Raw genomic sequence first — 14,826 nt, 5'->3', positions numbered from 1 at the left:
ATGGAAATACCTTAAAGACTGCTATGAGTAACAAAGGAGATAACACATATAAAACTCTTTGCAAAACTTAATGTGCTCCATAAATGCTATGTATTTTTATTTGTATTATTTCACTGAGTGTGTCCTTGTTTCAACAATACAGATCTAAGCTTACTGTCTCATTATAGAACAATTCCCTCACTTGATGCAACTTTAACAAAAAACGATCACTGGGTGTCCAGTCCTCCAGTGATGAGTGACTCTTAGTGTGGCCAATTCACAGAAAAGAGCAATCTAATCCATTTATATGCCTATATTATTTGGTAGGACCTTCTAGAGCCCACATGTAGTGGTCCATCATTTCAGAATAAGGTATGAAGAGACCTCAAGTAGTGGCTTTAATGGAGGAGCTGCTGAAACATCACTCCTTGTGAAAGAATATCTATGACTGATAAAAATGAAACCTGCCTTCCCCTTAGGTTTTATGTGTGTGTATACGTATGCGCACACATACACACACACACACACACACACACACACACATATATATACAGATTAAATCAGAAAATACTTTATCGAATGGAAAAAAAAAGATTAACCTACTCTTTGAGATTATTAATCAAAATTCAATATAGTCTGCAAAGCTTTGTTTTTTAATGCAAATAAACTTCTAATTACACTGATAATTTCAAATTTATTCATATCAGCTTTTTCTAAATTTGGAAACTGTGATGTTTTGCACATGTAGTTTGGCCAAGCACTGAAACAGACACATTTCCTGAAACCTCTCTCTCCTCATCCTTTATCTGGAAAATTATTGATCTTAATCTTTCAAACATACCAGTGATTATACTTGAGTGGAGAAGGGGTATGATTTCAATAGCGATTAAAAAAAATATGCCAAGACACTAGATGAAAAAGAAAAAATGAGTGGGAGAGGGAAGGGAAGAAACCTTTCAAACTCATTAGCTCAATTATAAATTTCTAATCATCATTTTTCATCCTTATTAAAATGTTATTTGTAAGAATTCAGAAGAAGACAGATATCAAGGGGGAACACCAAGAAGACAAAAAGTTGCTGTAGGTGGTCTTGCACATTTAGTCTAGAAAATCTAAGTTAAACTGGTTATTGCCAAGACCCTGTAGTACAAGACAAAAAAAAAAAAGAAAAGGAAAAGAAAAAGAAAGAAAGAAAAGAAATTGATCAATGAACTAATGACATCCAATCAAATATCTAAAAATGATTGGATTGGATAAACCAATAGAAAACAAATACTGGGCTAAAGAAATGGATTTAAGCTTTCATCTCATGCCACCTACAAAGTACAATTCAAGATAGATGATAGATTTAAACATAAAGAAACTATAAACTTCAAAGGAACAGAGCATATGTAAATATACTCTTATTTAGAATGATTTATAATATTGTGCTCCAATTATGTGTATGTGGTGGGGGTGGGGTGACTTTTTCTTGCTTATTTTGAGAATAGGAAGACAAGGTATTTGCACCATATTACATTCAACTTTTATAGTTTTTACAACAAAAAGCAATATAATGAAACTAAAAGAATAACAGATTAAGGAAATTTTATGCAAATATAACAAAGTAAAAACTTACTTATTGAAATGTATTTAAGGACCTATTAATTTTAAATAAAGGTAATGCCCTGCCAACTATGGATAACAATCAAAAGTATATATCTTTCTTTTTGAAATTCATTTATTTATTTTTAGCTTTCAACATTCACTTCCACAAGATTTTAAGTTCTAAATTTTCTCTCCATCTCTCCCCTCCCTCACCCCAAGACAGCCTGTATTCTGATTAACCCTTTCCCAATCTGCCCTCCCTTCCATTACCTCCCCCCTTCTCTTATCCCCTTCCCCTTCTATTTTCCTGTAGGGTAAGATAGATTTCTATACCCTATTACCTGTGTATCTTATTTCCAAGTTACATGTAAACATGATTTTTAACATTTGTTTTTAAAACTTTGAATTCCAAATTCTCTCCCTTCCTTCCTCCCTACTCAACCTCACTGAGAAGGCAAGCAATTCAATATCGTATATCTTTAATAGAGCAGATGCAAACTATTAATAATCAATGATAAAAAAAATAATCAATGATAGACAGCTGGCTAGACAGAGAGACAGATGGATGGACAGAGACAGACAGACAGAGACAAGTGGATAGATAAATACATAGATCAATAGAGCATTAAGTGCTTACACTATTCCAGGCACTGTTCTAAGTGTTAGGAATACAAGTTTCAGTGGTACCTGACTCTTTGTGACCCATTTAGGGGTTTTCATGGCAAAGATACTGAAGTCGCTTATCATTTCCTCCTCCAGCTCATTTTACAGATAAGGAAATTGAGGTGAACAAAGTTAACTGACTTGCCCAGGGTCACAAAACTAGTGAGTATCTCAGGCTGGATTTGAACTCAGGTCTTTCTAACTCTAGATCTGTCCACTGCACCACCTAGCTGCCCACCCATAATCAATAATGATATCTTGATAACCAACAAAGTTCTAAGCTCAGAATTTTAAAGAAAGAGGTCAATGGAAAACATTCAATGTGCTGAACATTTGAGGGAAATTGCAAGTGATTAAAACAATGTGAGTCATATAGCAGGTGCTTAAAAATGCTTTTTGTTTGACTGAGTGATTGATAAGCACTAGAAGCCTAAGACAGCAAACAATGAAATTATATCCAAAGATTTATCAAATTGCTTGCTCTGTATGTAGCTCTGTACATAGGACAGTCTAGGGTAAAAGAATTTCTGGAGGACTTGGCTCTAAATCCCACATCTAACATGTTCTGACCACATGGCTGGGGAAATTGCTTACTCTTCAGAGCCTCAAGCAGCTCTCTCAAAATACAAGGTACAAACAGCTGGCCATTTATGAACATGGAGGGAATTTCTCCAAGGATCTCCCCACACAGATGACATCACAGGCCCACAACAGTGCAAAGAACTATACTCAGAACAAGGACTACAAAGACAAAAAAAACCCATCTTTGCCCTCAGGAAACTGGCATTCTGCTGTAAGCTAATACAGGATGCAAGATACAGACAAAGGGAACCAAAAAAAAGATTACTTTTCAAAGGGCTTAACTAGGGCTCACCTTGCTTTCAATATTGGGACTGATTACTCCAAGTTTTTTAAATCATAAATTAATAGTTAGCACATTGGATAGACTGCCAGGTCTGGAGTTGTGATTTGGGGTGCTAGGAACCCTGAAATGCAAGGGTACACTCAAGCCTTCTTTCAGTCAGAGTAAAGTGAGGTTTTATTATAATACCAGTTACATGGGCAAGATTCCTAATACATCTGTGCTATTGTATTGCCAATACAATTTGTACAATTTAATGGGGGTAAGATTCTGTGAGAAGTTTTGGATGGGGTTAAGGAGTGGTAAATTGCCTGGGCTGGGCCAGATGTGAGAGGAGTTAAGTGGTCATAGAGCCACAGTGAAAGGACAGTTAAAAGGATTATTGAGTATTTAAATAGATTGGACAGGCCAGATGCTGCTGGGTAACACCAGGGATGTGGGCTGCTGAAATGTATGGGAAAGTTCAGGGGCTGGGTTGTGTTCAAAGACATGGTCTTTTCCTTTCAGGAGTCCAGGTCACATTGCCCCATTATTGTCAGAAAGACCCAAGTCCAAATTCTTCAAATCTGGCTTCAGACACTTACTAAGAGTGTGACCCTAGGCAAGTCCCTTAACCCTGCTCGCCTCAGTTTCCTCATCTGTAAAATGAACTGGAGAAGCAAATGACAAACCACTCCAATACTTTTGCCAAGAAAACCCCAAATGGGGTCATGCATAGTCAGAAATGACAGAAAGAACTCAACAATAATTGTAAATACTTTTAGGACAAAAGAGGCAGGTTTTTTTTTTCCTTCCCAGAAGGAAACATTTAAAAAGTAAGCCTCATATTCAATAGCTGAAAAACTACAACCTCTAGGGAAGGACTAGGCTCCAGACAAATGCACACTGAACCTAAGAACACAAGCTGATTGCTCCTGCTGCTATATATGTCAGCCAAGTACGTACTTCTCAAAACAGACTAAATTTCACAAGAATAAATTCTTTTAGTTTACATGGCAGTGACCTCCATATCATAACTCTTCCCAAAGGAATCTCCCAAGGAGCAGCACTGCCAGATAAACACTTTCAGGCCTCATTTTCTATTAAAATAAAATTAACAGCTAAATGTGTATTGGTGATTTAAAATATTTATTAGCATTAAACTGTAATACCATTTCTCTTATTACAGTAAATGAGTTCTCCTCAAAATCTCCTGCCTCCTTGTTTCCCTTCATCCCTTGTCACTGTCTACTGGGAATGAAGCAAGGCTGCTGGGCCTGAGTATTTGGGGAATATTCTTCTGACTTTTTTGAATTTCCAAAGTCTGTTTCTCTCCTGCCCCTCCATAATGGTGGCTTTAGAATAGCTTTTATTCTCAGTGCCACGTTCTGAGCTGTTTATTAAGATTCTCATTTCTTTATGAAAATCTCAGTGCTTTCTCTTCATTATTTGGTCTTTTAAGGTCCAATCGCTATGTCAGACTTCCTGTTAAGATCTTATTCCAATACACAGGAGAGGAGTGCCTGAAACATCATAATAGATGTTTGAATGTTTTATGGGAGAGGCAGTTAGGTGACACAGTGCTGGACCTGGAGTCAGAAGACTCATCTTCCTGAGTTCAAATCTGACTTCAGATACTTACTAGCTGGGTGACCCTGGTCAAGCCACTTAACCCTGTTTGCCTCAGTTTCCTCATCTCTAAAATGAATGGGAGAAGGAAATGGCCAACTTATCCAGTATCTCTGCCAAGAAATCCCCAAATGAGGTCGCAAAGAGCTGGACACAACTGAAAAATGATGGAACAATGTTTGATAGACATAATATCAAATGTGGAGAAGCCTTTTTCAACTATCCCATTTCAAAACATACATGTGTGATTCATTAAAGCTAGGTATTACACTGTGAGCTCTTCAAGGGTAAAAACTATTCATTTTGTGTTTTTTTCTTTCATTTTTCTTTGTATTGCTAGCATTTGACACAGCACTTGGGAGATAGTAGGGAGATATTAAATGCTTGTTGACTGATGTTTACAGAAAGTAATGATAGAATACTGAATTGCATTCCATCTACTGTTACATCACTAAAATTAGTGTTGACTTGCACTGAGGCACAGACTCAGGCTCTTCAGTTCACCTCCTAACTATAGAAAGTGAAATGTCTAATATAGTGTACTTTCTTTGGAAGGAGAAGGTGGGTTAAAGCATTATATTTACCTGACAGACCAAAAATGACTGAACAGACTAAATCATGAATGGAAAGCACAGCAAATAGGAGTGTCAATAACTTTGTATGAGGCCCTTAAGCAAGGATATTTATTGGCTTATGTGTCTATTAATTCCATTGCTTGGAAAGATGATAACAGAAAGGCAATGGAGACCCATAACATTGCTAAAAAAAATCATCTAACTAAAAAAACACAAAATATTTGAGAAGTACAACATGCTATGTATGTAATTCCCATAAGGCATGTTTTTTCAATATTTAAGTTAGCTATTAATCTACATTGACAAAATCTCAAAATTTAATAATTAGATTGGACTTCAGTGGTCCGATTTATACCATAAAAGGATCCCACTATCTTATGTATTCAAGTTTTTATTGAGTCCTCTGTCCTTTGAGCAAGTACCTATAAATTCCACCAATGTAGCCAATTCTATTTTGGGGTAAATCATTATTAGAAAGCAAATTTGCCCTTGTCGAACCTCTACCCATTGGTCCTACTTCTCCTTTCTGGGATGGAAGAGGTTATTCAATTAATAAATCTTTCTTAAGTGCCTAGTGCATGCCAGGCATTACAGACACAAATGCAAAGGTGACCCTGACCCTGGATTCAAGGAGCATATATGTTAATGTCTAACACCAAGCCAACAGTCTTTTCCCAATGACAGCCCTTTTCAAATACTTGAAGACAGCCATCATGTTCCCCATTCCTGAATCGTCTCTTTTTCTAACAGAACATCTCCAGTTCCCGCAACTGATCCTTATATCATATGGAGTCAATGTCCTTTGCCATCCTGATTGCGCCCCTTTGGAAATCCCCAAGATTACTGGGCATGATCTTCTCAATGTTCTGCAAGTGGGAAAGAATACAGTGGGACCATCACTTCCTTGTTTTCCTGATAGATCTTCCTTGCTTAATGCAGCCAAGATCATATTCATATTTTTGGCTATGATATCATACAACTAAATCATATTAACTACTCCTCTGAGAGCTAACCCCCGCTTCCCTCACTGGTCTAATCATGGCTCTGCCATTTTTGTACTTAGGAATCCAAGAGTAAGGCCATATAGTTCCTCCTACTGAAGGCATTTTTGGATTTGACACAATGTTCTAGCCTAAAAAACCTTTTTTGCATGCTGATCCACTCTCTAGCATGTTAGCTATTTCTAGCAGTTCTGTGCCATCTGTAAATCTAATAGGTATGCCACTTCTGCCTTTATCCAAGTCAATGATTAAAATGTTAAACAGCACCAGAAGAGATCCCATGCCAAACTGACACTGAAAAACTCTTTCAGTCTTTCAATTCAACCAACTTCAAACTCATTTATAGGCATCACTGTTTACCCTGCATCTCTCCACTTTTTTTCTACAAATACACTTGATGTACTAAAATTGAAATAAATGATGCCTACAAAATTGCCCTAATCCACCATTTCAAGATCCCTGTCAAAATGAAATAGTTATGTTGTCATGATTGGATCTTGGTGAAATCATGCTGACTCTTTGCAATCACTTTTTCCTTTTCTAGATGTTGACTAAATCTCTCCTTAATAATCTGCTCTAGAATTTTTCCAAAAATTAAAGGAACTGACAGATTTTTTCTGCTTTCCCCCTTGCTTAAAAAAAGAAGTCACATGTGCCCTTCTCAATGCTGAAAGTTGCATAGGCAGCTAGAAGGCCAAAGTGGATACAGTGCCAGGCCCAAAGCAAGGAAGACTCATTCCTGAGTTCAAATCTGGCTTCAGACACTTATTGGCTGTGTGACCCTGGGCAAAAAGTCACTTCACCTTGTTTGCCTTAGGTCCTCATCTATAAAATGAGCTGGAAAAGGAAATGGCAAACCACTTTGCCAAGAAAACCCAAATGAGGTCCTAAAGAGTCAGGATACTACCAAAGAACTGAACACCAACTCAATTGGACATGATCAGCAAGCACCTCTTGTGTTCTCCATGAACTTTGAAATATTACTGATAATGCCTCTATTAACTTCTCATTCTTTCAGTAACAAAAGACACTTGTTCTGGCTGTGATGATTAGAATTGGTGCTCTGACCTTGGAGGATGAGTTATGGACTTCAAACAAGGTACTTAGTATCTTGGTAAGTTTGGGCAAGTCTTTTCAAGCCCTCAGTGCCTCAGTGTTCTCATCTGTAAAATGAGGGAGTTATACTAGAGAATTTTTAATCACTTAATCTGAACTAGAAATTGTGTTAAATGTAGCCAAACAAGTGCTTTGAAAACTTGCAAACAAGACAATCCCCACCCTCAAGGAGCTTATATTCTAATGGGAGAAGACAACACATAAGTCAAGGAGAGTGGAGCCTGAAGTTGTTTGTCATTCCTCCTCTTTCTGAAGAGGCCCAGTGACATCATGACTTGGGAGTCAAGGTCCGGTGAGTTCCACTGTGGCTGATCAGTCCAACATGAGCTCAGAAGGCTCCACCAGAGGTCTGGCACAAATAGTCTCTTTTTAAATTGATGTGTACATGTCACAGTGCTGCTGCAATTCTGCTTTGCTCATAAAGCACAGCATCTTCTTTGATGTTGGTCCACCATGCTGGATGGTCCTGTGTCAATGTCTCCTATGTCTCCCAATCAATACTAAAGTTCTTCAGGGAGACCTTGAGAGTGTCCTTGCACCATTTCTTCTGATGTCCATGTGAGTTCTTGCCTTGTGTGACTTCTACGTAAAATAGTCCTTTAGGTAAAAGGACATTTGGAATTTGGGCTATGTGGCCAGCCCATTGGAGCTGTACTCTCTGCAGTACAGTTTGAATGCTGGGTGATCTTGCCAAAGAGGCATGAAGCAAGTGAAGCAGGAGGATCTCTGACATTCCTGCCAACCCCAGTCTTTTGATTTGTCTATGACCTTAATTCATCAAGGGCAGATGTTCCATCAATTTAGTCATGTCTGACTCTTCATGACCCCATTTTGAGTTTTCTTGGCAAAGATACCACAGTGATTTGTCATTTCCTTCTCCAGCACATTTTACAGATGAAGAACTAAGGCGAACAGGGTTAAGTGATTTACCCAGAGTCACACAGTTAGTAAGAGTTGGAGGCTGGATTTGAACTCAGGTCTTCCTGACTCCAGGCCTGGTACTCTATTCACTGTGCCACATACCCGCCCTTTTACCCTCTCCAGGTATTGCCAATGTTAGTCTTTTTTTTTCCTGTCATATCCAGCATAAAAGGTATTCTCTTTGGCAAAGAAACAAAAAGTAAAACTTTCAACTGAGTATTTCTGCTTTCTTTCTAAGAAGCAGTGCTACCCCTTCTCTCATCCTCTTTTGTCCATAAGATACCTTTAAAGAGGAGCCAACAATAGGTCCCTGCCCAAGCACCACTTAAAGGTTATTTTGGGGGCCCCAGTGGGTCAGAGTGAATGCAAATAGTAATTGTTTCTCTTTCAGCCAGCAACCAGGAGGGTCTCCCCTCTCAGTCTGATATTTTCTTTTAATTAAATGGGCCATCCTTTGATTCACTTCTTAAACAGATCTAATCACTGAATAGGTGTTGCCTCAGTCAAAGTAAGAACTTGTAAAGATCTTAGCTTAAAAAGGCTAAGGTGCCCCACTGCATCCTGGGCCATCTCCAGATGTCCAGATTGATATCTGGCTATTGGACCCACATGGCTCTGGAGGAGAAAGTGAGGCTGGTGACTTTGCAGAGACCTCCTTCACTCAAATTCAATTCAATTGCAAGTCATGGCATCATCTTCCTGATGGCATGGTCTTCTACAAGCAGGTAGGATGAAGCACCACACAAGCCTTAAAAACAGCAGTCACTCTTGGCTGTGTACTTTCCTCACCAACCTCAATGCATTTTGAGCATTAGCATTCCTCACATTATTTTTCCTCACCTGTACCACACTCCTGCCCATCTTTCACTGCTTAGCTTTACCTCCACCTTCATTATGTAACTTTTTAAAATCTAAGTTGTCTGATAAGTTCCCACCATGTTTGCTGTCTTCTGCAGACAACTCTCATTTCCAGCTCTTCCATAGGAAACTGAGGCCAGACACCAATATAAATGAACAGAGAGAAGCTAGGGGCTCAAGTTATGGCAAGGTAAAGCCTCCTGCTTGATGTTTCACAAGTTTGTACAGTTTCTGACAAATACAGATCATGACTGATGGAGGCAAAGAGGGAGGAGAAGGACCTCTGTTCTTCTACCATTTTATGCAATCCCAGATGCAATTGGCAGGAGTAGAACTCCTAGGGTGAGAACCAAGTGTGAGAGATTGAACATATCCTCATATGCCTCCAGGAGCAGGGAGTTTAGCAAAAGGACTTTTTATAAGTACAATGTAAATAATGATAAAATATAAGTTCTTATGAAAATCCACAGAATTGTTCTCAATAATAATATACAGTATTGCTGCATTGTGCATAAAACTACTTCTTATAACATGTTACAAAAGCAAACTCCCTCACTGTCACTACTTGGGGATTACCAGGACCATCCAGCCCAGTCCAGGCACTGGACAATTCCCATAAGAAAAAAATTTTTTCTGTGCCAAAATGTCCTGCAAAATGAGCTAGGTAAACTGGAACATTTTGAGATTTTTTTTATGATGACAGTCATCTTGATGAAATATGGCAAGGTGTGATAACTCTGAAAAGGACAGTTCAACATCTCAGTGAAATGAATGCTGCTTTGTCAACTGAAGGGAAATTCAATAGATAATGTTCAGCTTATAAACACTGTTTCCTAGCTATGCATTTGCATTTAAAAGTGAGGAAGAAATCTTTTATATAGACTTTGATTTCAGGACTGCAAATGAGGTCCCCTTTCACCCAGGTCCAGTAGCTCTACTCAATTATCTTAACAAATTAATTCCATGAATCATATGCTTTCATATGGGTGACTTTAAAAAAAAAAAGAATTTTAAATCCCAGTTGGCCAAGAAGTTGATCAAGCAGATCTTGCAAAATGTAGTCTGAAATAATAATAAACAATGTTCAATGAATGGCTCGGTAACAAATAAAAAGGAGAGGACAGTCGGTTTCTCTTTTAACAACACTTCTAATTTCTCTCACAAGTTACAACATAATGAAGACAGAGCCATGTGAATGTAAAAGACAAATTGTCTTACCTGTGTAACAAGAGGTTCCAGCAATCTCTCCACTGTCAGTGTTCTTATTTCCAAACTTTTGGGGTCCCATTTTAAAATGATAGGTGAAGTGGCCGAAGTCATGCTCCCTAGAATCAACATAAAATACTGTCAAATAGAAATCTACATTTTTCTTATAAATGGATAAGATAAATAGTTCATACTTTACATGGGATATAATAGGAAACAAATCAAAGTGTATCATTTACTCTTGGATATAATCTGGGATAGGATTCAAAATGGTTGCTTCTGCTTAGTTTCTGTGAAAACAAGTCCAATTTTAGCTCAATAAATGCAAAATCTTCCTAATAATTAGGGCTATCCAAGTATGGACAATACTTGTCCAAGTATGGCTAATTCAAGAGGAAGTGAGCTTGCTACCACTGACAGTCTTCAAGAAACTTGGTGCCCATTGATATTGGAGACATCATAGGGGAGATCCATGCTTCAGTTTGGCCTGAATTAAATGATCAGTAGATGCCCACTCTCCCATCTGAGATTAGAACTCTCATTTCTATAGGACTTTTCAGAGCACTTTACATTCATTATCTCTCTTGATCTGCAACCATATAAGATACGTACTCTTATTATCCACACTTTGCAGATGAGGATATTAGGGGTCAGATGTTGGAATAATTTGCTCAAGTCACACTACTAGTAATCTGAGGCACTGAAACCTAAGTTTTCTTCATCCTGGCCAGTCCAGTATTCTACCCTCAAGAAGGCCTACACTTGGGACTAGACTATGGGACTAGAGCTATTTAACAAAGAATTCAGGTTTAGACAACTTAAATGGAACTTTAAAAAATGATTTAGCATGTATATAAACAACTGTGAGTTCAAGACACTGATAATTATGCCATTTTCCAAATTATAAGGCATACTTGGTCTCAGGCTAGGAATCGATAGCCTCTTTTACAGTAAATCCCACCAAGCCTAAGGAGAAAGGAGGAAGCCTTTCTACTTCTTTAAGAGGCAGTGTGGTGTAGTGAGGAGAAGAGAGGTCTTGGACTTGGAGATAGGAAAATGCATATTTGGATCCCATTTAAGATGCTGAAGTAGTGGCCTGGCCTTCAGCTCACCAACTGACCTTATTTCCTTAAACTGTAAAATAAATGTGCAGGACTAGGATTGAACTTCCAAGTAAATCTCGAATCCTACAAGCTTATAAATCAGCTAGCCTATTAGAGTTAACTCTACAGTTATCTCTTCTACATCATGGCTTTGCAGTTTCAATATATTACAGTTTGGCATAAGAAATTAAATGGGAATTTAAGGGCAGTTTTGTGGATGCAGCGGATGACAGGCAAAGGCCAGCAGGTGACCCAGAGCCTATGATCAAATACTTAACCCAAATTTTACAATAAGGTACTGGAAATACCCTATAAAGGAAAAATAAAAAATTCAGTCTTCTCTGGTAACTAAGGGAGGGCCAAAAAGTTTACCTGGATTTTACAGATTGTGGGGGGTGCCACACCCCTACCCCTGCAATGTGGAAGTGATAATGTACCATCAAAGAGAGAATCCTCACTCCTTAAATAAAAGCCAGTTACTATTTCCCATTTGTGGCCAGGCTATTTAGAGAACAAAAACTTAAATTCTACTTCAGGCAGCAGAAATTCCCCTTCCACATGAATAGTAAGGATATTATGTGACTTTAGTGCTAAAATTCCAGAAAATTATGGTTGCTACTACTAACAAGCATTACAAATTACATAAAGCAAATGCATTCCTGTTCATGTTTTATAGAACACAGTAAAATAAATTTGGCAGTGTGAAAAGTCCCTCTCCCCCCTCAGAAAAAAATGGAATCTTGGGCTGAATTAAGAGTGGCTTTGGGGTTAAGAATAGAGAGGTGACACTTCCCCTATAATATGCCTTTGTGGGATCTTATCTGGAGTACTATATGGTGGGTGCCCCAGCTTAAGGAGGAAATTGATTGGCTGGAGATTATCAGAAGCTGGCAAGAAGGGTTGCCTTATGTCCCTGACACATGAGGACCTGTTGAAGGAATTAGGGATATTGAGCCTGGAAAAAGAGAAGTCATGGGCTAGACATGATGGCTGTGTTCAAATATTTGAAAGTCTGTGATATGGAAAAGGGATTAGAATTGTTTTATTTGGCAGGATCAGGAGAAAAGATGCAATATTGGACTTGATGACAGGGAAAACCTCCTAACAAACAGAACAGACTAAAAGGTTAAAGATCTTCCTCAAGAGGATTGATCTTCAACAGAAGTCTTTCAGCAGAGGCTGGACCACCATTTGTCAAGTTTGTTATAACAGGGATCCCTTTCATGTATGACTTGGACTAGCGAGTCTTCTAAATCTCAAATTCTGACTTGGTAATTCTTTCTGAATCACCAACTGAATTCTGAATTATTATCTTTCCTGTAATATTGCTTACATATAAGCAATGAGAAAGAGAGAGAGAAAGAGAGAAAGAGAGAGAGAGAGAGAGAGAGAGAGAGAGAGAGAGAGAGAGAGAGAGAGAGAGAGAGAGAGAGAGAGAGAGGAGTGGCCCTGGCTTCAGGGAAATAAATTCAAATTAGATTGTGTTAATGTTCTTAATATAATTCAATGAATTGCTAGAGGACATATATTTTTCCTTTGAAATTTAACCACTGACAAGCAATCAGAACCTGTACAAAATCAATCTAAGTTATTTCCCTCTGAAGAATGTAAATCAAGTTCTGTGTGACTCTTTCCTTCCCTGTGAATCAGTATATTCAATCACTGCATTTCTTATAAATCAAGATCTCTAATCATTTCTATCAAAATTAACTCTTAGAAGCCTATTATAAGTATGAACAGAAATGGCATTTCACTCCCCATGACAGCTAGGTGGTGTACTGGATAGCATACCAGCCCTGGAGTCAACAGGACCTGAGTTCAAATCTGACATCATACACTTACTAGCTGTGTTACCCTGGGCAAGTAACTTCACCCTGTTTGCCTCAGTTTCCTCATCTATAAAATGAGTTGGAGAAGGAAATGACAAACTACTCCAGTATCTTTGCCAAGAAAACCCCAAATGGGGTCACAAAGAGTTGAACACAACTGAACAATGATCACAACTGATATATTTAGAAGTAAACTAAACTTCAATTACCATCAATCCAAAGGCCTTAAGATTTGATTCAGTGAAATTTTAAAGATCTATGAATGTTGGGTTTTAAACAAATTCAATACAATGATCCAATTGCACAGATTTAGATTTCTGTTCCTATGTTAAAATACCAGTTGGCATTAGTACACTAAATTTCTTCCAAAAAGCTAAAACACTTTATACATTCCTCATTCATACCAAGAGTTGCTACACTACAGCAACTATCTGACACTGAATTTTGCTCCCTTACCAGCACAAAGGCTAGTTTACTGATGGACAATAAGGCAGAAAGCTTGCTACAGAATTTGCACACATCCAGGCCACACTTTAGATGATGACCACAAACAGCAATCAGAAGCAAGATAAGTTTTCACTGTGGCCACTGGCTAAGAGGTAAAATTAGTGGCTACAGTCACAAATCAAAGGACACCCTTCATCTGTATACATTGAGCAAAGGGGAATGGATCATATGCTTATCCTTTCAATCTCTGGTTTGAAGAAACAGAAGTCATCATGAAGAGCCTCATCTTTCCTGCATGAGAGCTGAGAAGCAGTGGTTATTTGGAGAAGGGGAAAATGAGAGTTGGGGTTGTTATGCAAGTGAGAGAGTATTGTGGAAGAGAAAAACCCTGGATTTAGAAACAAGAGTACATGAGATCAAATCCTAGCTCTTCCTGATGCCACCTGTGGGACCTTGAACAAATAATATAAGCTTTTTGGACCTCAATTTCTTCCCCACAGCAAAGAAAAAAAAAAGGTGAGGATATTTAACTAGAAGACCTTCTAAGGTCAATTCTAGGTCCAAATCTATGATCCAGACATATTATTTTTCTGATCATAAAGTGGAAACCTAACCCAGAGATTCTGACTTCAATTACACATTTTATCCACCACTGGTTTGATCTCCAAAAATCACAGTGAAAAAGGCAGAGTAACAATAAATGCAGCCAATCTGCTTCCCCCCCCCCCCAATCCGGGATGTGGCATTGAAATGCAACCCGCTAAATTGCTGCTAAGTAGGACCTTATTGCCCAATCAGCTGTTAGGTAGGAGTCAGAGGAAAGAAAGTGCACTCCTCCGACAGCAATTTACTGTAGCTGATATAATTACTGCCATCTGCTGTTTCTGGAAGAAGCATTTTTTTCATGCTATTTTGGGCACACTTTATTGCTTCCTAGTGTACATACTAGACCATGCATCAGAAACATTTTCTAGTGCCGTGCTGAACCATCTGAGATTGCAAGGGAGTAGGAAGTATGCATATCAGGCTAGAGATAGCAACTACAGTTTCTCTGAGCTCACTGTATCCATT

At 38.3% G+C, this 14,826-nt stretch overlaps 1 protein-coding gene across 1 annotated transcript in view; it reads right to left on the bottom strand.

Annotated features, from left to right (window-relative positions):
- LOC110218426 (catenin alpha-2) overlaps positions 1-14,826 on the bottom strand; it is a 1,469,797-nt gene that overhangs the window by 1,295,552 nt on the left and 159,419 nt on the right. The window contains 1 exon segment of the mRNA XM_021001143.2: positions 10,389-10,495. Within this exon segment, the coding sequence (XP_020856802.1) occupies positions 10,389-10,490 (102 nt within the window). The 5' untranslated portion in view covers positions 10,491-10,495.

Source organism: Phascolarctos cinereus, unplaced genomic scaffold, assembly GCF_003287225.1.
Source record: "Phascolarctos cinereus isolate Bilbo 61053 unplaced genomic scaffold, phaCin_HiC Scaffold_2;HRSCAF=192, whole genome shotgun sequence".
In the NCBI taxonomy this organism is placed as follows: Eukaryota; Metazoa; Chordata; class Mammalia; order Diprotodontia; family Phascolarctidae; genus Phascolarctos; species Phascolarctos cinereus.
This window is presented reverse-complemented; position numbering and strand designations above follow the sequence as displayed.